Consider the following 25,244-nt stretch of genomic DNA (forward strand, 5'->3'; position numbering starts at 1 on the left):
TGCCAAGGCTTGTACATTGTCTAATGGTGTTAATAAATAGTTCATCTACAGAGCAGGGAGGGAGAGACCGGGATGTTAAGCTCACTGAAATCCATGGATGTATCGTTCAGCTCAAAGACTGCAGAAGAGACACAGACCAAAACTGTCAAACCTAGATGCTCCATTTGGCTCTGGCTCAGCTGCAAGAGTCAGTCTCTCTCTTCAGACTCTCTGTTACTCTTCCTGTATCTCCCCAAGCATTTGCTCTTCTCTAGTCACCACAACAATGATGATTAATGTCTTTTTCTGGCAAATACACGGTGATGGTGTTAATGATACACAAGAAAACAATCTCATAAAACCAATAGGAGTGTTTAAGAAAATAACACATATTCATGATTACCCATCCTAGTTTGCAGAACTTATGCTTACTATGGGAGTAATATTAGTAATGAGACAGAGAATAAGTAGAAGGAGGCAGAAATTGTAATAAGACATTCTGAACAGAGTTTCAGTCACAAAATTCAGACTGAGAGCTTGGTAGTTAAGCTAGCTCTGTTCAAGAGCTACTGACATCCCAATGAAAACTCTACAGTCACTCAGACCCTAGAGGAATCTTGACAAATGATTTTTACATAGGTTATCTTCAGTTACATTAGTTTTTACATGCACGTAGTATACACTTGTATATCAGTAAAGGGTATTGCTATACACCTTTCTTTTTTTTTTCATTAGAAATGTATCCTGAGTGATGTTCTTGTGAAAATCTGAAAGCTAAATTTCAGTGTATTGTTTCCAGAATTTTGCTGAAATGCATTTTGCTAAAATTTGCCAGCACTGGATTCTTTGTTTGAATTACTCGTTTGTTTGTTTGTTTGTTTCTGTGAGATGACAACCAAAGAAAAAGATATAACTTTATATTGTCTTATTGCAGGTTATTCGCCTATAAGGACAACAGATTAACAATGGAACCATCAAAAGAAAATCTATTGAAATAAAAAGGGTTTTATTTTGGTGTAAGTACTTCACTTGAGTACGTAGCTTCCCTGGAGGATTGTGAAATCAAATATAGTGACATATTTATAACTACTTACCCAAAATCAGGTAAGAATGGAATTGTTTCTAAGGGGGGGAAATCTGCCTTTATTCAGCCATCTAACTGCAGAAGTACCTAGGGTTGTTAGCTTTGCTTTTAGACCTGAATCGTCTCTGAGTATATGCAGCGTAGCATTAAGTACAAACCCTGCATAGCCATGGCCCGAACAGCCAGACACAAGGTTCCTGCTCGTGTCCAACTGAATTGGTCTACCTCATTCTTGGACTCAATCTTGTAGGTGTACTCAGAGCAAGCTACAGACAAACCAAACTGACCTCCTTGGCCTCACAAAACACATACGTAGTTTTGGTAGGGCTGGGTGCATGAGTATTGGAGATGACCGTGGGATACCTGGAATGATTTGTGGGCTCACATGGAAGGTGGTTTGGGGGTTGCTGCATCAAAATTACAACCAAGCAGGAGATCAGAGCAAATGTGAGTCAATGATATATACCTCCTTTCAAGGATAAAGAAGTACTATTTAGCTACATAGCAATACAGGATACTAGTGTGATGAATTCTGCATTCCTATTTCTGAAGCAAATGCAACTGAGCAACCACCTGGCTTCATTGTCATCTTACATGAAATCTAAAGCCTTGACATGCCTAGACCTGTATGTTTCCATACAGGTTCACTTTATGCTCTAAAACTGGTCTACCCATTTTTCAAGACTGCTTTTCTTTAGTGATTAGTAATTAATGACTTGATCATGCATTAAGCAGTGATTTATGACTAAAGCCTTGACATCTCTGGTACCAATCTGTGCTTGTACTTTCAAGGCCTCTGCTATCCTCTTCTGTTTGTGCTCTTGGGAAGCTCTGCCATTATCTTTTGGTTTTCTTCAGCAGCCTTCAAGACGCAGCCTTCGGATAACATAACCGGTGTTTTGTTAGCATACATCCTTTTCCTAGGGTCACTGAACATCTTGCTGGAATTCACTATTCCCTCAGGTATTCAGTGAAATACCTGAGGCAGAAAGACATTCTTGAGCAAAGCCCAGAAGGAGTGGCAGGGCGCACCAGGTGTGGTTGTGGGGAAGGTAGATGTGATATGAGAAGCCTGTGGAGGGGTCGTGGGCGACAGAGTGAGGGAACAGGGAGCCCAGGCGATGCTAGCTCATCGTCAGGCAGCACCGGGGTGAGCTGTCCAAGTAAGTCAGAGAGGGAGGATGAGAAGGCAGTATTTAAGGGGTAAAGATGTTATGGCACTGAGATGAGCACATCTTTGGAAGTGGGAGTTCTGTGTTGCAAAGTGATGGGCTACCCTGGGACAGGAAGGAGTTGGAAGATGATTTTGAGTTATGAATTGCACAGAATGTCATCTCTCTCTTATTCACACCTTTTCCTCTATCCTGTCCCACCATCCTCTTTCTTCCTCACCAGTTATCAATCTAAGGTACCCTCCAATCCTTCTGTTGAATCTACCACTGCGCAGAAAAATTGTCCAGGTTGATTATGCCAAGCACAGCAACACAGCTATGAAGTCACTGGGTATTGTTCCTCTGAATCCTAGGGCTATTTCTTTTTCTTGCCCAGTGACTTGAAATCTACAACATGCATACAGTCTAATCTCCAGAACCAAGAGCTTCCTTCCCAGGTGAGGTCTTAACAACTAGGCTTCAGTTTCAATGCTCTTCTGCATTGATTTGAATTCTCTCAAGTGTCCATCTTTACTGGCCTATGGTATAAAAGGGGAGAGGAACCAGTCCTAGTATAGTGCTGAGAAGGCCAGAGGACCTGGAGCTAAACAATGCTGCTCATTGCCCAGGTAGGCTAATCATTCAGGATTTGCCTCCCACCATTACCGGCTGGCATATGAACACATACTGGCACAGCCGTCAGCCACCTTCAGGGTCCTGCCTTTTTAGATCATCCTTGCCAGCAGCTGTGACCCAGGAGTCAGACCTTCCCCAAGGAACTTTAGAGAGCCTGTTACCACAAGCATGTGCTTTGTGAGGCTCATCTGTGCTTTACAAACATGGTGTTATCAGCTGTTTGTTTCATAACATCTCACAACACTTTGCAGAAGTTCTGGAAGCAAAAGTCGTTTCCAGATCCACTCAATACGAGATATTTTTAGGTGCATGGCCCACAGAGATGCAGCAATTCATGTTGCCACAAGAGGGTGAGGACAGACATAATTTGTGTGGAAGTTAAGTATACCGGGTGAAGGAACTGAAGGTTTAGTTACTGGCCATGGCTTTTCTGCAGGGGCAAAACAAAAATATGCTTCCCTTCTGCACTCAACAGTCACCAAGACAATGTTTGCTTTCTTCAGTATGTGAAGTTGTATTTATATTCACAAAGTGAAACTCATTATAGCTATGCAGAGGCTCTGATTATGACAATATACTATCTTTAATTTAAAAAAAATCAAGCAAGGTTCAAATAAAAAGGTTTCCTTCTCATGAACTGTGTGGACTTAGAACATTTTGAGCTTAATAATTCATGAAGGCCACCATAATGGAACAGAAAATGTGGAGACCATGGACAGAATCCCATGGCTGGAACACAAGATTAAAAAAAAAGATTATGCAGATCCTCCTTTGCCTCGTGTTTTTGCCACCCAGCTGCCTTACTACTTAGTTCCAAGAGACCTGAGAAACAAAAGAGGATGTGTAAGTGATGTTACTTTTACAATTTCCTTAAAACCAATCATGCCAATTTGCCTCAGTGAATTGGTCCAAATCCTACCTTTTTCCTCTTTCAGTTCCCCATGTCTCGGTGTAAGTATCACCTGCTTCATAAATGTGGGGAGGTCAGGGACCTTCTAAAGCCCATTTCTTCTGCTTCCATTTGCCAAATTTCTCAGCCCCAACACTGTTAGAGAGAGGGGTGGTGCATCTCAGGAGGATCTGCCAGGGTGAAAGACTTGCACTGATTTTCCCCTTGTGAAAATGTCCGATTCCAGTGAAGTTATAAGTCTGAAAAAAAGTCTCCCACACTGAAAATAGAGTAGGTAGAGAAGGAATGTGAGAACTGCCTTTTCTTGCTCGCCAGTGCTGTGAGTTTCTGAATAGGACTCTCCATCATGAACTGTGCCATAGCTCAGGGCCTGTCTCCCATGGAAAACGCCTCCTTAGAGATGGGTGTAACCAGGCTACTACACTAAGGCTCACTGACAGAACACGGACATATGGGCAAGTCTGAAGATGTATATGGGATGTATACTTCTAACAGCACACTGATAATTGCCTTAGCCGTCTTACAGCAAATTGTTACTTTGCTCCCTGGCAAAGGATCTCATACTTCTGCTAGTCTTTCTTATAGTGGTCCCAATGACTTCTGCCCCTTCCATTCTTATTTCTGATGTAGGGCTTCCCATGGCTGAGCGAGTGGAGAGCTGTGGCAGAGCTCTGCCCACAGGGGCTATGGAGGCAAGCTCTTAGTGCTGCTGTTACCTTCTTCACAGATACAGGTGTAATGAGAAACTGCAATGATGTGCTCACCATTTTCTTCACAGTACCAGCGAAGTTTGGAAGAGAAAGCTCACATGCAGAAGATTTGAAATCTAAATGATGCCCAACAAAGAATGAGAAAATTGCCCCAAAATCACACAGAGAATGCACGTCAGAAAATATGGAAATTGTTGTGACTTCAGAAAAATATTGCTTGTGGGGGGATCTTTTCCACCTCTGCCTGAATATGTCACTCAGGTTGTTTGCATTTTGTATCAAACCATAGAATAACTTTTTCTGTTATTTCAGGTCACAGCTTTTGAACTAGGCGTTTATTGAGTTTTCCTGCAATGCGTTTAGGAATCCTTATTTTATATACCTTGGAAATAATGGTTTTAGTTTTGCTAAAGATAATCAGATAAATTTTCAGTTAAGCAGAATCAAAAGTAGTCATTTCACTCAGTTAGAAAGGCAGTCCGAGAGCATGAGTCTCCTGTCTCTCCCTGCAAACACTTGTGACCTCCTAAGGGCAACATGCTAGGCTCTATTTTCTCTCCCTAATTAGACACTAAGTGTTAAGGAGCAGAAACTTAGTAGAAGCTGGCACATGCTGCCAGTTGAGAGGCAGAAGGCTGCCCATCTCACTGGTGGTGCCCGGTCTGTGCCTGAGGCACCAGCTCTTGTGTGGTCAGGAGTCAGCAGGAGCCAAAATAACCCTTGCCGATAACAGCTCCTTCTTTTAAGATGCCAGGGCTCCCTCTTACATGTCATTCAAAATCTGCCTGCATGCTGCCTCTGGCACCAGCACCACAGGCCAGGAGTTGAGGCCACAGAGTACTGATGCTGTCAACACTACCAAAACTGGGATTTACAAGAAATTCTTCTTCATTTCATCGTGACTGTACACAAAAATGTGGAGCTGAATCAACCTAATGATTTTCTAGTGGCGTTACTGCAGCCTGACTGCCTTGCACAAGTGAACGGTATTACTGAAGCCTGTAACACGGATCCCATGAAGAGGGTTAGCCACAGGCACTGAAGGACTGCAACTACAGAAATACCACCAATATATATGTCAATATATGTGCCAATATACTGTCAATAAACAAATTGACAGCACTATGTTATCCAGAATTTACCTAATGTGATTGTCACCTTCAAACTGTTTTCACACATTTTTAGTGGGACCTGTATGGAAAATGCACTGATGGTCAGGGGAATGGAGTCCTTTAATATCTCTGAGACTAGTCATCTTATTGTTTTGCAGATTGTTTATGTTACCAGGAACCCTAAGGATGGTATGGTTTCTTACTACCACTTCTCCAAATTCATGTCCCCACTAGAGGAAGTACCAGATTTTAACCTTTTTATGGAGAGATTTTTAGCTGGCGAAGGTAGGATATCTTTTTTACTAAGGATCCCAAATCCTATTCCATGACCTCAGACTGAATGGAGATTAATTATATCAGTAAATATCAATTACTAGAATCCTCAGCTATGCTGTAACCTGAATCCAAAGCTGCAGAGGCTGTCTGAGCTTGACACAATTTTCTGATAAAAGCTGGTCCAAAGAGAGTAGCATAGTCATGGCTTTGCTGCTCCCCAACAACATGCAAGCTGCTTATTTTATCTGAATTGGATGCTGATCCAGAATATAACCATTATGACTGAAAATCTCTTAACACTTTCTGCACTTGGTTAGTGGAGCTGAACCCATAAGAATAGACAGTGTACAGCAAAGATAGAGAAGTAGTTTTTTGCTTCTGCCAGTATTAGTTCAGATTACTAGAAACAAAAGGGGATTTACCACATTGGCTCAGAGAATTGTAACAAAGACTGTGAGCATGCATCCCTCAAATTATAAAAAAAAAAAATATTTAAAAAAACACTTTCAAAGACCTAAAGGACTGATAATTTTACTGTTTTACTGCTAGCTGTTAATAGTATTTATCTTTATTTTTTTGTTTCAATAATTTCCCTTGCTAAGTACTTGCCAGTTTGTGGCTGGATCATGTTGCAGGCTGGTACAGTCATGCAGAGGGTTTCAACATACTCTTCCTTACTGTGGTGGGTTGACCCTGGCTGGGTGCCAGGTACTCACCAAAGCCGCTCTATCACTCCCCTCCTCAGCTGGACAGTGGAGAGAAAATATAACAAAAGACTCTTGGGCCGAGATAAGGGCAGTTTAATAAAGCAAAAGCAAAGGTCACGCATGAAAGCAAAGGAAAACAAAAGATTTTATTCTCTACTTCCCATCACCAGGCAATGTCCGGCCACTTCCCAGGAAGCAGGGCTTCAGTACACATAGCAGTTGCTCCGGAAGACAAACGTAAATATGAACACCCCCCTTCCTCCTCCTAGCTTTTATTGCTGAGCAGACTTCATATGGTATGGAATATCCCTTTGGTCAGTTTGGGTCAGCTGTCCTGGCTATGTCCCCTCTCAAGGTCTTGCCCACCCCCAGCCTACTGGTGAGGAGGGGAATGTTGGAGAGACAGCCTTGATGCTGTGTGAGCACTGCTCAGCAGCAGCCAAAACACTGATGTGTTATCAACACCTTTCTAGCTACCAATACAGAGCACAGCACTATGAGGGCTGCTAGGGGGAAAATTAACTCCATCTCAGCCAGACCCAATACACTTACCTATGAAGAAATGAAAAAGGTGAGGTCAATTAGTATCACTGTATTCAAGATATTATTTTCCTATATTGAGTGCATTTTCAGACAGCTCTTTATAATTACACTTTATATTGGAAAGTGCTTAATCCATTGTGGAGTAGGTTCAAACTGAGACTTCTGAGAGGATGAAGTAATTTGTCTCATTGGTTCAAGGTCTTATCCATTACTAGACAATAATTAAGTTAAACACTTTCCAGTATAACAGAAGTTATCTTCACTGTCACCCCAAAAAACCCTTTCTGAAATAGTACAGAACAAGACTTTCACAAGTATCTTCAATAGGAATGTTGTGCTCATAAGGACAGTTCCACTAAAGGAAAGAAGTGCTTAAGAGGCAGGCTTTAAAGTACTTGAGGGGCTCTCAGATTGCCGACCAGATGTTTCCTGCTTGGTGGCTGCCCATGCCTTTGTGCGACTTCTCATTCCTCCAAGGTGTCTGCCCTTCTCCTCGTGGGCAAGCCCCGGAGCGCCCCAGCCACAGCAGCACAGCCCACGTCACGTGCCACTGCACTGGTCCCTCAGACTTCGGAGCCTGGGGCTGCTCAGGTCAAGTCCCTTGCTAGGACAACAAGACTGACAACCCCCATGGGTCGAGTGCCTTCACAGTGACAGGCACGATTCCAGGGGTAACTTTGCCAGGGCATCTAACGTGAGATGCAGACTGGGTTTGCAGCATGGGGAGCAGAACACAGAATTCCCCATCTCCAAGGGCATGCTGCTGCAGTGAGCTACAGCGAGCTACAGCGTTGCTGTTCTCCAGTATTCAACTGACGCAAGCGAGACTATGCTCACATAAAAACAATGGTCAGTTTTGCACCCAAATGTATGTCCTTTATTATCCTGTGTTCCACTACTGTATGCGTTTAGTTCTTTGCATCATCAGGACTCTTCAAAGTAACACTATTGCAGGATCTCAGAAGTGCTGTGCTGGAGATCTGCAACTTCCTAGGCAAGAAGCTGAGCGAAGAGGAAGTGGACAGTGTTGTGAGACAGGCTACATCTGAGAACATGAGAAAAGATCCCAGGGCAAACTATGAGAACCTGCCAGATGACATCGTAGTGAAAGACAAGGGAAGTTTTCTACGAAAAGGTAAAGTGGAAGCAGTCCAATGCAACAACTATTTAATCCCACACTTCTTGGTGTGAGATGAACCTAGGGTTTCTGGTCTCAGCTGGAATGCCCCATTCTCAGAGGGAGAGGTCAGGTTAGTGGCAAATTAAATTTATAAGAGCAGTTTTACTGGTGTGTCATCAGTGATTTTACCATATTTTCCTAAGGATAATAAAAAGGTAATGTTTTACTGATTGTAACCTGAGTTGTAACAGGTCTGTCAGATACAGGAAAGGATTTAAGGGTTGTACTGAGCCAGGAGTAAGACAATACTATTTTTTTTACTGTTTCTTACTTTTCAAGGCAAGAGTTGCCTTAATTGTGTGAGCATAGATCTTCTTGACCAACTACCCTCCAAGTCCATACATGGCATCCCTGGGCTCCTGGGCATTGCTAAGATGTCCTAATGCTCAGTGTAGGAGGACACCTCCAGGGATTAAAGAGTGGTGCACTGAGAGGAAAACGAGAGATGTTGCTTTTAATAACTTCCTCTTTGATCTCAAAGGAATCGGTAACAACACCAGAACAAATGAGTTGAATAACTTTATGATGAGTCAGGATTATAGGTCTACGCTGTGTTTTATTCACAGCATCTAGATTTGGAAGCATGTCCTCAAAAGAGCTCACAGAGGCTCACGTGGCAGGCCAGCGACAGGGAGATGCTGAGGAAGCCAGGAATTGCTTCCCAAGACTAGCAGTCACTAGAGGAGTCAGAGAGGTGCACATTATGCTTGTCGCCTCCCTTTACTGCCTCTTCCCTCAAGCACTGTTGGAGACTGGAAAACCATCATGACAGTGGCACAGAGTGAAAGGTTTGACAAAGTTCCTAAAGAGAAAATGAAGACCCTGCCCATCACATTCATCGGGGATATTAACAATGAAATGTAGGCTGGTTTTGAGTTTCATCATCCTTTGGTGTTTATACTGGATGTACATATCTGAAGTTCTGGAAGAAGAAAATACATCCATTTTTAGCTATGTTATAGAAATAATAATGATGACAACTCAGTCACAAAATGTGAGTTGTCTAAAGGGAGCTATTCAATTCCACCAGTTTCTTGTTTGTAATTTTACAAGGTATTAGCTTTCTTAGTAAACTGACTTCCTTTCTTCATGTTTGCTTTTTCTTTCATTGGCTTTAATAATACCAGAGTTGTAGACAACCAAGTGAGAATAGATTGGTGTTGCTAAAAACTTTCTGAAAAATATTGCACTTGTGCATTTTGTGAGGCTTCTTTTGGTAGAACCTTCAATGTCCAGGCTGGAAGTAAGATTGACCAGCTTAGGTATGGTTATGCTTTGATATGTTTGAGTTCCTATTTCCTTGGTAAACACCGATACTCAACCGTTCGCTATTAAAGTGACCTTTATGATGCATTCTCTGGTGTCGCCTATTGACTGAAAAACTTCATTGCATTGTTTGTTATGGTTCTCAAGGTCATGTCTGACAATTTGCTACTTGAAATACTGAGAAAAAACCACAAGCCATGGTTATAGCAGTTTCTAAGTGAACATACACTCTATCATACCTGATGATTTGCTAGAGCTACTGATGTAAAAAAACTACCAGCTATCTATGACTACGTCCTTCCTCATACATTCATTGACTCACTGTCATGGTTTAACCTGTCCATGATTCAACTCCATGCAGCGGCTTGCCCATGGGCTTCCCCCAAGAAGGTAAGTAGAGACATATCTCAAGATTTTTTTTCTATCAACAACTCAAAAAGTATTTGCAAATTCAACAGCTCCACTCCTGACATGCATCTGGTCTATGATATATTCACCTTTGTAGACAGTAATGCCTTTTATGTTGCTTACAACGGGAGGTCCAACTCCTGCATATTTCTCAACTCTATCCATTGAAACTACTCACAAACTAGCCCTGTAGTTCCTCTCCTCCCCATGTACACACTGTTAAGTCTCTGATACATCTCTAGCATTTTTTTCTCCTCCAATAATCTTCCGTCCCTTTCAGCACAGCCTCAGTCAGGAGAGCGGAGGGAAAGGACGTGATCTGAGGAGGAAACATTTTGTTCCAACTTTTTTTCAGACACCAATTGCACTTCCCTGGTGGGGAAGGCAAGTTTTGGACCCTCATTGCTTCCTGCTATGATGTCTACATGATCAAACTATGGTGACTGCTTTTGGTTGCTATTGAATCAATGTCCTAACAACCAGCCACAGCAGGATACAACTTCTAATTTCAAAAACATTCCAAATAATCATTTTGATTTGACAAAGAGCATCTAACCTTGATTTGTTTCAAAAATGTAAAATATCCTTCCAGTTCACATAACGGCTTTTGTTTGTTTGCTTCTTTCACTGGTCCCAAGGGACCAGCTCTTTCTTCTCATTTTCAATCCACCTATTTTAGCCTTCTGATACATTTTACCTGCTTTTTCCTGGACAGAATTACTTCATGCACTGCATAGTTAGCGGCTTCTGCTAGGCAAAGGTGACCCCATATAATTAGCCTACAAGAAGAATGTTTCCATGTCCTTCAACTGTACAGCCAGATCATCTTTCCTTCTGGAACCTTGCATCCCCAATACCAAGAAAATAAGTTACAAAAAACCCCCCTTCTGTGACTTATGTAACCACTGCATCCCCTGACCTCTGAGTCTGAACTTCCCACAAGGGGACCAGTGACCTCTCCCACCTGTACATATTTACCCTGGGGACAGAAAAGGTAAAACTAGTTCAGTGTCAGAAGCCTTTTGCTGAGTTTGCCGTAAGTACAGACAGAACTGCTGATTACAAGCAGGACCTCGATTTTTACTCTTTTTCCAATGACAGGAAGTCCCAGCACAGTAATAAAAGCCACATAAACCTCACGCTACACTGCATGCCACAGCCCAGCGGTATCAGCTCACTCTATCAGTTGCAGATTTCATGAACATGCAGCACAGACAGTAAAATCGAGTTCACGGCAATAAATGCAATTATGTCAAAGAACCAAACCTGAAAAGCCTCTGCCCTCTCCCTCCTACTCCGAGCCAAGTTGCAAGGCACTGAAGGGCTAATTTAAAAAAAGAGGGGAAAAAAAGAAGTGGTATTTCAGGCCCTGTCAGATTCTGCAACACGAGAGTGAGCACTCACATGACAGCTCCTTCTCTCAGGATCTAGGGTATCAGCATCTTGGATCCTGGCACAGTCTACTGTCTGGTCCAACAAGCTTCGAACTTATTTCAGCAACCACACAGTTCAAAAACTGGAGGTAGCCTGATGGTTTTAAGTCTTCTAGGAGAAACACTGAAGTTGATTATCCCCACAGGAAATGTACTTCAAGCTCCCCATTTTTGGGAGGGAAGGAGGGGAAGAGACATATACCACCCTTAGGTTTTGTTTGCTTTGAAGCAGATCATAATGTAATCATAATTTGGATGCAAAATCCTAGGCTTTACAGCATGCCCGAGATTGTACTCCTACAGGATCTTGATGATCACCATCCTCTGAATTTTAATAGAGCTCAGGCACCAACTATTCAAAAAGTTCAGCATGATCAAAACTAAATTAGCACTGGTTGTAGTGCAGTGTTGAAACTCATAATAATCTCCCCACATGCATTACAGTGTACGCTTTGGACTCAGAGAGTTAAAAGCAAGATACAAGCAAGGTTGTCAGCACCATGATTTTGAATTACTAGAATTCCATCAAAGTTATCAATCGAATTTTATTAGATTAATATGAATTAGACTTCAATCTAATCCAAAGTGCGTAAGTAAACTTTAAATATCTCACCTAAACTTCTTCCACCAAAAAAACCTTCTCTCAGTCCATTTCAGCAAACTAAAACACACAAACATAGCTGAGCTTATTCTCAGTCAAATTCCCTTTTATTTCACAGATGTTAATTGCTAACAAAGCTAAACAAATCTGAAGTTCAGATTGAGTCACTGAAACTTGTTCCAAAGACCTGGAGGAACGGACTTTACACAATTTTTTGTCACTTCAACCCTTATTATTTCCTCTGCTTTGAAATATAAGATGTAACAGTGAAAACACATTTTCACATTTTAACTTGCTTGACATCATTTTAACATTTTTAAGCTACACATCCTCTGCATGAAAACCAATAAATATGTGTGAAAACAGACTAGAAAAATCTCATTAATCTAGAAATACCATGAACGAGAAACATCTTCATACATAGATGATTCTTGTTAGTGACCCACTTGGAAAATTTTCTCAGATTACCACATTTTGCACAGACTACACAGCGTTCTTGGATTCAGTCCAGATTTAAAGAGAGTTCACTCCTTTTACAAAAAAATGCCATTTTAAACATACATAGCTGAAAATGGAAAGCAGCCCTAGGAGTTAAATGTTTTTTATGCAGCTGAATTGAGACATACCAGAAGTAAATTAAGTTCAGCGCTGAAGAGCATTCTAAAGCATCCCAGCAATTACACAGGAAGCTGGATGTAGTCACTATGAAGCTTTCAATCCAACCGTATCTTTGGAAAAGTCAGACTTAATATCACATTAGCTCACAATTTTTTAATATATTTGGTAACTCTGCTGGAACACAGATCCTGCTTATTGCTTTGAAACATACAACATTATCATTGAAACCTAAATGCTTGTCTGGAGTTCTTAGTAGCCAAAATTAAAAAGATCAAATAGAGGACAGTAGGAACAAAGGCACATGGTTAATTTATAAAAGTATTTACAGGGTACTTGAACATTTTTCAATCTACTAGAAACTCATTCATCTTCAATACAAAAAGAAAAGACTACTGAAACATGTTAAAGGAGATCATCCTAAACAGATGTTCTCGAGCGATACAAGCAGAGAATCTTATACACCATTAAATTATTTCCAGAATTAAATTTCTCATTTTGAATACGGAATTTCCAAATATTAAAGTTCCTAAATCTATTACTCCTTTAAGCACTGTGACACTTTAGCGCAACCCTCTTCAAAGGTTGAAGCTGGCGCAGTTAAGGCAGTCTACTAACAGTATTTCAAAATTCAGCACACAGTGTTTAATCATTGAGCTGCCTGGTAGTTCTCTATTTGGAGAGCTGTCTTTTGAAACCTTCATCCATACTGTCATCCTTCTAGCTGAAGCAGTCTCAAACGCAGCATGTTTAAACACCACAGTTCTCACAGTGTTTGGGGTTTTTTTGGAGGTGGGAAGGGAGGAGGAGTCTAACATCAAGCTGTTAGCTCCATAAGCAACTCTGCAGGATGGTTAACATCCATGAGTTGATGTGTAGCTTTACTGTATATTGTGCTAACCTTTACAGGCTGCCAACAAGGTGCTTCTAAAAGAACACCCATTGCATTCAAACCTATAAGCACTCTATAAATCCTGGTACTGTAATCTGCACTCCACTGATAGTGTTTCGACATAGTCTGTTGCCAAATGCAAACTAATTTTCCTAGGGTGGGTTGTTTTTTTTTTCCCCATGGAAATTCATTGATGCACAAGTTAAAAAAAAACCAAAACAACACAAACCAAAAAACTCCCTGAACAAATCAACCAAACTTTTTAAGAGGACTTCATCTTATTCTGATTTTTTTCCTACAGACTTGAACTAGTCATTTTGAAACTATTATCCTCAACCACAACAAAAGATTTTACTCCAGTAGTATGGAAATGGTTTCCATTAAACTTTATTAAGGCTATGCCTTATTAAAAGGTGACTAGTGCTGCCTATCTACAGCTGATAGGTTGGGGCACCAGAACTGACTTGAAGTGTATAAAATTCCACAGAAGAAAAAAAAAAACCCACCCAAAAAAACCCCTGCATAGTATGTGATCCCTTTTATTCACCAAAGCTGCCCATGTATATCCCAGGTGGAAGATAGCAGAACAGCTGCTCAGCCTTCAGATGCAGGTGTGTTTAGCATTTGCTACAACATCTTTCCATCTTGCTCGTTGTCATGTCTCTTCAAAGGACAATTACAGAAGTAGGAAGGAAAAAATAAGAGAAAGTAGACTAGCATTTTCAGACAGATCAATATTCCTCAAATTTTTCATTTAAAATACTAAAGTAAATTTATTTGTGATGAATGTCATCAGAAGACCATTCTCCTGGATTTAAAATATTTTGGTTTTTTTCTTTGGAAAAAAAGAAGAAAGAAAAAAAGAGAAAACCAATACACATTACTAAAACCACAGATGCTGTGGCTTTCCTGCCTGCCCCTCTCTCCTTGCATATGTCCATACTGATGACAGAGCCAGTTCAAAAAAGTCTAATCACTATCTAAATTAACAGGGTTGTAGTCAGGGTCATCCTCTTCATCCTCCAACTCTAAATCATCCATTTCTTGGAATAAAGATTCATCAACCTCCACGCTGTTTCCAGCTGCAAAGAACAGAAAAAAAGTTTCTTTTCATGCGAGTAGGAAAACAATATCTGAACAACAAAATATACAACACTTTTTCATATTCATTCTTCACTGTAGGTAGCTGTTAACTTACTCGGCTTTTTATATATCAAATAGATATGGAAAAGGAAACACCACATTTCATCTTTTTACAGCTAAAGTGAAGCTTTCTTTCCCTCATACCAAAACCCAGCCAAGAGAAATGTCACACAGGACCTCAGAATCCATTGGGAGAATGAAATTAACATTTATAGTTCCCAGAAGCAGAGATCCTTTCTCCCAGGTACTGTCAAAGTAGGAGCTCAGGACCTCACAGCTGGAATAGTTACAACTATCATAGCCACAGAAACACACAGGGTTTATAAAAAACCCTTACACACCATTTATATGCCTGCATACATACATTTGCTTTCAATTTTAATAGCAAGATGAAGCTTTGTATGCTTTCACATTTTCTTCTGAAAGAGATGATGCTGACCTAAGGATAAAACTTGAGGACTACTGCTGTTTTATTTGTGTGTATCAACAGCGACATCTTCCGGCCACTGAATAAGGTTCTATTCTTTCACTGGATTTGAAAGAGCCTTTATAACTGTTTCCATCTAAAAGATAATGCCATTATTCTGTTTAAGCTGTGAAAACTAGTATTACTTATTACACGGTATTGTAATATTAAATTGCAGTTAGTAACGTGTTGCATTTATGATAGAATGCAAACAGCAATAAGAACAGGAGTTTTTAATCACCAATAGCAACAGGATTAAAAGTCAATATATTAATCACAAGTCATTTGGGCACAGAGCCCAAATATAGAGGTCTGTTCCTCCCTTGAGACAGCCAAATGTTCCATCAACAACCCGTCTTCACTTCAGGCATTTTGGAGGAAGACAAGGTTAAATTATGCCCTCTAACTAAAAGAAACTCAACTCCCCCATTACTGCCATTTCAGTTTATACTCACTGATGTTCATAAACAACTTTTTATTTTTAAATTGTTACTTGTAGAGAAAATTCTTGACTCTCTTCTGAATGTGTGTTTTGCAATACCAGTAGATAATGCAGCTACATTAAAGAATTGTCTTAACTCAAAAATTAGTCTTTTAAACTAGGATACTAAAAGGCAGTACAGAAAGTTAAATAGATATGTGACTGTGAGTAGATTTATTTGATTTATATCCAACAGATTTTCCAAGTTTAACATCTTTTGGCACAAGCTTACAAAATTTCCAGCTGGCACCAGGTCAGGTATTTTTGGTAAGATAATAGACAAATCTGCACAAAACCACGAAGAAGAACTGGGTTGCACAGAAACAAATAGCATTTAATTTGACCTGCAAGATGTTTACTATCGGTGTTGAGGTTCAGAGAGAAGGACACAGACTTCAAGGATTGTGCTTGAAATTGGGGGTAAGAAGCCTGGCTACTAGAAAAAAAAAAGAAAAGCAGGGTTTGGTTGTGGGGTTTTTTTTGTTTGTTTGTTTTGCTTTGCTTGTTTTTGGTTTTGCTTCCAGTCCAAACATTTGCATAGAAGCAACAGAAATAAGATCAACTCAAGCTCAAAACTGCAAATAAATATGCTTTAGCTGTTTTGTTTGTTTTTGAAAGAAGTTAAAATCACTTCTGTTCAATCTGCAAAACAGTACTTCTCAGGAAGTTCTTCCGATGTAAAAGTGATACTGAGCTAAGATGTTAAGTCAGAAATATAATACAGACTTTGCTTAGTAATTTTGACCTATTTTAAGCCACTGTCTTTCAGTTGTGCAAACAAACAGGAATTTACCTTCCTCCAAGAACTGGATGTCAGAGGTGTCAAGGTTGTGATCCATTTCAAACAGCTGTTTACCTAGAAAGAAAATAAAATAAAAAATAATATATAAGCAAGTAGAGTTCTGAAATAACTATCAACCTAAGGCAACAACAGTTAGCACATGTATTTCAGGCTTTTCAAATTAACCAATTTGAGCAGTCTTTTTTTTTTTTTCCTAAGCTGCTCATTTCGCTAAATTCCCCATTCTGATTTTTTGCCTATTCATCCAGGATTCTTCCATGTGAACAGGCTTCCTCCTCTTACAAGTGAAATGGGTCACTATTTCTTACAGTCACTTTAATGTTACTACGGCTTTAATAATGGGGGGTGGGAAAATTTACACCATACTGCCCCACACCCTTTGCTCCGTCTTTATTGCTTTAGTCCTCATCTTGCATTCCACAAGAAATCATCCGTGGGAACTGGAAAGGAAATTAGCTGCCTCCTCCTTCTTTTTCCATATATCCTCCCCATTCGAAAAGCAACTTGGATCTACACACAAACCACCAGCTCCTACACACAAACATACGTGAAGGAAACATCACACAAGGCAAAGTGAAGCCTTTCTAACTGGGAGGTAGGGGAAGAAAAGCTCAGGACTCTTCCCACATAAACTATCCATCTTCCATCTATATTTGTATTGCTTATGCATGCTTCTGCCAACAAGACTGGTTGGTGTTCACGGTAAAACATTTAAGACACCTTTTACTTCTACTGGGGTTACACTCATGACATCTGAGAACAAGCCTGGTTTTACTTTTGTAAAGGTGAGCTTCTATAAACTAGACTTGTACAGAGGAAAATAGACACAGCATGCTAACAATAATTTTAAGAACAGGAAAACTAGCAGAAATCAGGCTTCTTCTATCTCATCTTTGCAGATTCCCAAATGCATTCCCTTCAGAGGGGAATCAAGCGTGTCCTCCGCCCTGTGCAACTTTTCATGAACCTTACTACCATTAAAATTTCCATCTCTATGTCAAATTTCACCAAAACTAGTGAAAAGTTTTAAGCGCCTTCAGAAGGGAGAAGAAAAGATAACAGTGATACAGCACGATCACATTGGTCATGTTTTCTCATGTAATCATATTAAAAAGTAGATCCAACATCACAGGAGAACCAGTCCAAAACTAAGCCATGGAGAAAGTGGAGGAGGATGCCGAAGATTTAATTCTTACCTACAGGTTCTCATAAGAAAAATTATTTCCTCCACATTTTGCCCACTGGATAGAGATTTTGCTTTCTGCTGGACAAACTGTGATCTGCAAAACACAGAGCCCGAAACCACTGCTATGACAAGCTCTTCCCCAAAATATCAGAGCCATTCTCACTAGTCATCGTAAGCTTGTCATATGCAGCAGCCAGCCTCTGTGTTGCTTCAGTCCAGCAAGAGCATCCCAAACTCCTACATGCGCTTGAATCATCTGAAGTCACTGTACGATCCAGTGCAATAAAGGCCAAATCAATGAACTGTCTGATGTAGATTCTTTCTGTTGCTTAACAAATCCCAACTATTTCTGCCAGAACAACGCTTGTCAGTAGCAGCTCCAAGTGGTATACTGTCTGGCACAAAACTGAAGAAGCTTAAACACACAGTTTGGGAACCTTAATGACTTCATTAGGAATCTATTAGCTTTGTATTTAGCCCAAAATCTGCACTCAGAAAGACTTCATGCAATATAGAGGACAATAACCAAATACTGCATTAAGAGTTTATTTACTACCATCATCTTTCAGTGTAAAAATTACTTTTAGGCTTGTTGTTATAGTCCGGCAACATTGCAAAAACTTCATGACCAGTTTTAAATCATACCGCTTAATTTATTTTTGCCTGCTTGTTCTTCTTCTTTCATTTTTTTCCTTTTTATTTCTAGAAGTTCTGCATCAAACTTCGCTTTCCAATTTAGGAAATTCTCAATGGTAACAGGAGTGCCATGAAAACGTTGCTGAAAGAACAGAAAACAAGGCTGCAAACACAACTTGCAAAGCTATGAATGAAGATGAGCATTCTCTTAATTATTTAAATTACAACATTCCAGAAGCACTGTTTGCTGCGAAGTATTCTGAGAAATTAATCCTAACCCTGAGAATATACAAAGAACACATTCTTACTGTTTTTTGTCATGGGACTCTCCCTTCAGAGCACTGTACTGAGGTGGAAATTCCTATGGAAAAACCCCGCATACTACTCTTGGACCTACAGTGCAACAGTTAGCAACACACCCCTAATACAGGTTATCCATAAGTAGGCAGCACTTCTTATCAACTCTTAAGTGCAATCTGCACTGAAATATTTTCCATTAAAATACATTAACCCTTCTAACTTGTTGAGACAGAAAAAAGGATTCTTTTCTTCCAGCTATTTTTCTGCCATTTTCAGAAATACTGAACCTTCCAACTCCCATCACCCTCTAGCTATTTCTGAGGAAGAAAGTGAAGATTCAGTAGTTGGACTTATCACAGCACATTCCATGAACGGAAAAAACTATTCCACAGTGGCTGGTAGAAAGCACACGTGCAGGTAGGGCAAACCAGTCTTGAAGACCGGTCCCACTGCTTCCACCCTACCCACTCAGTCTACCGAGGAAGAGACTTCCTCAGACCATACAGCCTGTGTGCAGTATGCCATATCCTAGCCTTTTTTGCACCCCATCCCCTCTTGCCTCTTCAAGCAAAAAAACTGGCTACAGCAACTTTGATTTAATTTGGGAAAAATCCCAGCGCCTCCCTTAGCAAGTAAGGCTAGAAAGGATTGCAACCATGCAATATGTCTCTGAAAAGACTGCTTTAGAAAATGGGGGGAAAAAAACACTACTTAAGTGCACTAAAGAATCTTCAGGTCCTTAAGTTTTAATTATATCAACTTTGGGATAGATGTTCCTCTCCCACTGCAACCGAGAATTGCTCCTGCATCAAACCCACGCATTTAAAAAAAGCAGGAAATTTTTAATTGAAAACATTATTCTACATACTTTCTCTTCTTCTTCTGCTTCTCTTTCTTTCTGTTTCTTTTCCTCTTCTCTTCGTGTTTTTATTTGATCCACTATTTCATTTAATTTCTCCTGTACTGCTGACACTAGCGTGAAGATCATTACCATTCCTAAATTTTCTTCTGCCTACAACACAAAGAAGGCAATTTCAAACAGAACATCAAACCTTCAGCAGCTGAATGCATAAGTATGTTTAGAAAGCAGTATGCTGTGCCAATGCAGATAACACAGCTGAGGCACTCTGCACCAGTCTCAAAAGCTCGCTGTAAATTCAAGTCAATTGGCCAGTCAAGCCAGTTAAGTTACCCCCAAACAGGTGCGCAGCAAAACACCAATGATGAACACCTGTGTTCAGGTTATCAACATGTTAGAGACATGTAGAAGGCTTTTTCATGACTAAAGCAAAACTTATAGTAGGAATACAACTCCAAGATTTGAATATCATAAATCATAAGAGACAACAGTCACTCAGAACCTCTCCTCTCCTGAAATAGCTTATTCCTTAATCCCATTACATGCCCCTTTGAAGTGGGACAGTTTCCCAGGAAAAACAAAAAAACATCAGTTGATGGAAGGAAGGTTATATGAAGTAAACTGAAAAGAAAGAATGCCTACTGAACGTACTATGGCAATTTTAAGGCAGGGCGGACTTGTCAAGAATTCCTGAAACCAAGAAAGTGTTTCCTTCTCATTCTTTCACAATGCACTCTCACTGATCCCAAAGGTTGAAGAGATCCTCCCCCAAAACAGTTATGTTATTAAAAAGAATCAAGAATCAATGTAGCATTTTAATCTTTCAAAATAAAATTGAAGTGGCTTGTTTCCACAAATACTATATATACAGTTAAATAAATTCACCTCAAGATAGAACTGCAAAAGAGGGGAAGCCCTAGAGCACCATTTCATTATCGTACCTCTGCACACTGAATTAGCCCTATATTTTACCTCACTAACATAATTTACCTCAATAATGTAATTTACGAAACTCAAACCTCAAAGTCAGTCCCTACAGTATGGAATAGGTTTCAAATCAGCAGCACATACCTCAGAAAACAACTGATTTGAGAGAGAAATTCTGGCTAAAGTGAAGTGGTATCAAGCTGAATTGAGATACTCCATTTTCCTTACCTGTTGTTCTAGTAGTTTTATTATGTCTGTGACATCATTATCGTCAAGATTCTCCTGTGAGACAATTTCATAAAGTGGAGTTTCATCAGGATATTTTTCTCTATAGGTAAATTTAAGGGTTGTTTGGACAGCTACAAGATAAAAAACACATATTCTTATGGTGATAACTCTATGTAACTTAAATTGTATATTTTTCTATTGCATCAGCAGCCTAAAGATTTTAAAATATAAAATATTCCTGTCTTAAAGGAACAGTCATCTTACACAGATGTTAAAACTATATGAACAGATTTAAATATAATGCAAGAGTTCTGAGAAGTTAAGATGATGACGTTTACCCTTACATAAACTATTACAGGCTATTAACGTCTGAAAGGTCTTTAGAAAGACTGGAAAACCTTCTGTGGTACGGTGGGTACTAGAGCAGTAATCTTTTCTCCCCTCATATTCCACTTAAAGCTGGAGAAAATGAGGAAGAGTCCTAACAACAGATCTAGAGAGAATCTCAGCATATTAATGCTTTAAATTCTGTGTGCCTGGCTGGAGTATCAACCTCTGTGTTGGGTACCAGGGCTCCACATAAATCATATGACAAGGACATAATGTCCAGTAGAAGTTATAAGAAGAGAACAGCCTAAGGACAACCCATTCAACCTGAAGCCACCCAGAGCTAGGATAACATGGAAATCAAGTTCCTTTCACGCATTCTGCCAGGATACCAGCGAGAAGACTTCCTCCAGTTCCAGACTCACAGTTCTGGCAGTCCAGCAGTCTCTTCAACACAGACACCTGCTCTGAGCAGGACTCGCTCCTTTAAAACTGAAGGAGACAGCACCAGTTTCTTCCTTCTGATACAGTAACACAGAACAGCAGCTCTTAAACTTACCTGGAGTAAGGCTCGCTTAGCAACCATTGATACCCAACAAATACATAGGGACTTGGGACCCACAGCTCATCGCTCTGGAACTGTTCCTTAAGGACTACATATTCACAATACACAGACTCAGCTCTCCCATGTGGCTGGTATACATACAGCTGCTAGAAAAAATATCACCTCACAACATGGCTGTAAGCTCCTACAGGGATGACGACAACCAATAATTTTTGAAGCTATGCTACAAAGCATTTGAGATTCAGCATGTCAGAAAGTAGCCTTAGTGAGAGAGCACAACATTTTTGTAAATTAAACACAGACCACCAGAATCCTTGAATTACATTTTCTGAGGAATGCTTGCTGGATCAGGCCCGTGAGAGGACTTAAGTGGAGGTATATCTAGCTGTTGGCGATAGAATTAGGCTTACACAGAAACTTCTCCTATATATGTTTAAGACATGATCAACTTACTTTCATCATTTTCTCCCGCTTCAGATGTCACAGTGATTGTGAAAGTCGTTGGCTTTTCTGACAATACTGTTCAAAGAAAAAAAAAAAAGGGACAGAGAGAGATTCCTTAAATCAGATAACTACTTCTTCACATCATTAAAACTGAACTTCTCAAGGACTAATGAAGCAAGGAAGCTCTTGATCCAGTGTTAAGGGCCTTTCTACCCTATTAATAAATACTTTTCAACTAACAGCTATTTTCCATACGATGTGATGTTTGGAGTGCTCTTTGAATGAGAGCAAGTAACATCAACAATACCAAAAAGTTTCTCTTTTGGAAAGTTTTCTTTTGGAAGTTTCACTTTTCCAGAAAGTGCAAATCTACCTACCATCAAATGACTTATGTTAGCGCACTGAACATGTACAGAAAGCTCCCAAAGCTAATTTGCTTTATTGTGCTAGATACGCATAATGAGCATCCAGTGTACTCTTGACCCTGGACTATATTTACAGTATGTCTGCACCTATTTCTATATTTAGGACAGCTTAACATAACAAATGCTTCTTAAAACAAAAAAGGAATACATAGTGCTTTCCTTCAAGAATGTACTAGAATGAAATTGCGTGAATGAGGCAGCTAGAAGATAGACAACAAGCGGCTCTATAGAGACGGACAAAATGCAAGCCTTGTGATCTAAAGTTTCATACACTAGAAACCTCACCACACAACTGTCGGTTGCAGACCATATCCTCAAATAAGGACCACTCTGTATCGCTGTTATAACCTATGCCCAATCTAGTATATATCCTCTCACAGTATTAATTGAATTTTGCCTAATTGCTAATGTACTACTACTACCACCACCACCTTTTTTCCTCTCTCTTCTTTTGGGCATAAGAGCATTACATGCACGAACAATAACTCAGAGTAAGCATCAGAGTAGAGCCTATATGAAAGCATATTACTTCCATATCAGTGATTCAGCATCCCCAGCTACCAGACATCAATTCATATACCTGTAACATAAAACTGAAGAACCTAAAAGATTTTCAGATGGGCAAATGTACTGGGCAAATGTTTGTGTGATGAAGTTACTACCAAGTAAGATACTGCGGGACTTCAGGCAGAGTAGAAACTGTGCAGGAAGGAAACCGAAAATGCACAGGTTTTTTCACTGTTAAAATTCTTTGGATACTGAGCACCATAAATCACGTTGGATTAGCTAGCATAGTAGATACTCTTAATTGTTTGATGGTAACTAGGAAGTCCTGAAAATCTGACGAACCAATGTATTCATCATATGAAAGTTTTAGCAATATAACATACTGCACCTGAGAATTAAAGCTTGCCTTTGTTCCACCACAGATCTGCAATAGAATAAGGCAGATACCGGCAATGCACTTAGAGAGGAAACAGCAACTTTTAAGTACCCCAAAACATCCCGTGCTTCACGGTTGTGAGAAGCTGTTACCAGAAAGGAAAACTGGTCGACACACAAGCCAATTCCCCAATTTCCACCTAGGGCCGCATCTTTTGAAAGGTTTCTCCAAAGAGCGTCCTTCCACCAGCCACACGCAACTCGGGCTCGGATACAGGAGCGGGTGCCCACGCTGGGCTGCTGGACTCCGGCGTTCAACGCCGCTGAGGCGGGCATCGCCCACACCAGCAACCCAGACCGACACACGTACTTGGCGAGAAGCGCCATCAAGTGCTTTGGTCTTCCCGCCTAGGGAAAACCCAAAAAAAAAAAAAAAAAAAAAAAAAAAGACGAAAAATATTCAACCCGCGCAGCTAACAGCAAGGAGACACCCGAAGGAGCCCGGGCAGGCACGGCGCACGGGGCGGCTGTCGCCCGGCGGGGCCTCCCGCTCCTCCCTCATACCGGCTCGCCGCGGCCGTGTGGCGGAGCGAGGCGCGGGCCCCGCCGCGGCTCACCCGTGAACGAGTCCGGGTAGATGGACTCCAAGGCCTCCAGCTCGTTGCGCTGCTCCTCGCTGTAATCGGTCATCGTCGCCCGCCGCCGCCAACGGCCATGGGCCGCCCGCACCGCGAAGCCACCCCCGCCCCCGGCTGCTCACCGCCGGCCCGCACATGCGCGCTCCTCGCCGGCATCGGCTAAGCATGCCTAGCACCGTCGATCGGCGGTGGATGCCTTTGGGCTGAAGGGGAGGAAGGTTGCGCGGCGGGTAGCCAACGGCCGCGCTTGGGCTAAAAAGCGGCTGTGAGGGTACAAATAACGAGCGTTACCGATTTTCGGTTGCCTTCACACAGAGCGATCGAGTGCGGTGCCCTGTGGTCAGTTAATTCTAGTACTGGGTGCTTGGCGTTCAGCTCTGGGCGGAACGGAACGGACTTGACGTGTGTACCCACCTGTGCCTGACGCGCTAGAAGAATCGTGTGTCCCCGTCATCTGCACCGCACCTGCGCTGGCGGCCCCACCCCTGCTGGGAATAGCAGTGGTTTGAGTAGGTGAGGTAGTCAGGCTCTGTTACTTAGGCTTCCGAAGGTGTGCGGACTCGAGTTACTGTAAAAAGTGCATTGGTGTTAGGCAGGTATTCGCTATTTGTCGTTCTTTCACTGAAAATTTATTGGGGTCGGCAAACCGAAGGGGATTCAAAACGGTTGCTGTAGGAATAGCGTAAGGGTGCCATGGAGGCAGCTGAATGCTATTTCAGCCTGAAATTGGAAGTTCGTTTGAGGCAGCTGGAAAAACCAGTTGGTGGTACAGCTTGGAGTTAAAAAGCACCTGCAAATTTTCCAGGAAATGCTCACAGTGATTTCAGAAGTCCCATTGCGTAAGCAACGTCATTATGCAAGTGCAGAAAAGGAGTCATCAAGGCTAGCAATATTGGGAGCCCCCATACTTGGGGGTTACCTGCAAGGATGAATTTAAGACTCTTGAGGGTTAAACAACAGCAGACCCTGATGGGTACTTGGTACACAGAGTAGTTTTAAGGTGCATCAGTTTCCTGGGCATATGGCCAGGACTTTTCCCTCAGGTGCATTTTACAAGCCCAGAGTTTCCAGAAAACTTTTACCATAGACATAAAGAGAATAATTTTCACTTCAAGTGAGCAAACTGCAGTTCTAAATTGATTTTGGGTAAGATGATTCAGGTTTTAGCAGGCACAATTATACTGTTCAGTACCAACTCATTGATTTTTCTGTAATTATGAATTCTTTTCAAAGCTATGCTTTCATTATCAATCCATGATGTGTTTTAGGGAACAGAGCAGTGAAGGGAAATACACAAAATCACCTATAGTACTACAACTGTATTTAGTACTATGGATTAATATATGCTAGCAGGGTGATAGTCTATTTGTATATTGGCAGGCTGACTTCACAATGACAGATACAGCTAGTACTTCCACTCAGCATTTTAAAT

At 40.9% G+C, this 25,244-nt stretch overlaps 2 protein-coding genes across 3 annotated transcripts; one reads left to right on the forward strand and one right to left on the reverse strand.

Annotated features, from left to right (window-relative positions):
* The first annotated feature begins 935 nt into the window (after positions 1–935).
* On the forward strand, positions 936–9,152 carry LOC127013991 (amine sulfotransferase-like). The gene is given in 7 exon segments (XM_050892984.1): positions 936–1,083; positions 3,458–3,693; positions 5,741–5,867; positions 6,461–6,544; positions 7,126–7,136; positions 8,063–8,243; positions 9,028–9,152. Coding segments are annotated over 7 exon segments (903 nt in total). The 5' UTR covers positions 936–944.
* Positions 9,153–11,956: 2,804 nt separating this feature from the next.
* RWDD1 (RWD domain containing 1) lies at positions 11,957–23,879 on the reverse strand. Of its 2 annotated transcripts, none has more exons than XM_050892986.1 (7): positions 23,739–23,757; positions 21,877–21,942; positions 20,532–20,662; positions 19,386–19,529; positions 18,227–18,359; positions 16,387–16,449; positions 11,957–14,585 (listed from the first exon to the last, which is right to left on the reverse strand). In XM_050892986.1, exons 4-7 carry the CDS (start codon positions 19,509–19,511, stop codon positions 14,473–14,475), a joined length of 435 nt encoding a protein of 144 aa, XP_050748943.1. In that variant the 5' UTR covers positions 19,512–19,529; positions 20,532–20,662; positions 21,877–21,942; positions 23,739–23,757; the 3' UTR covers positions 11,957–14,472. The 2 variants fall into 2 exon arrangements, with proteins under 2 accessions (XP_050748943.1, XP_050748942.1); XM_050892985.1 differs by lacking the exon at positions 23,739–23,757 and adding an exon at positions 23,792–23,879 and having other exon boundaries at positions 11,958–14,585.
* Positions 23,880–25,244: the final 1,365 nt, after the last annotated feature.

This window comes from Gymnogyps californianus, chromosome 3 (assembly GCF_018139145.2).
Source record: "Gymnogyps californianus isolate 813 chromosome 3, ASM1813914v2, whole genome shotgun sequence".
NCBI classification, from domain to species: domain Eukaryota; kingdom Metazoa; phylum Chordata; class Aves; order Accipitriformes; family Cathartidae; genus Gymnogyps; species Gymnogyps californianus.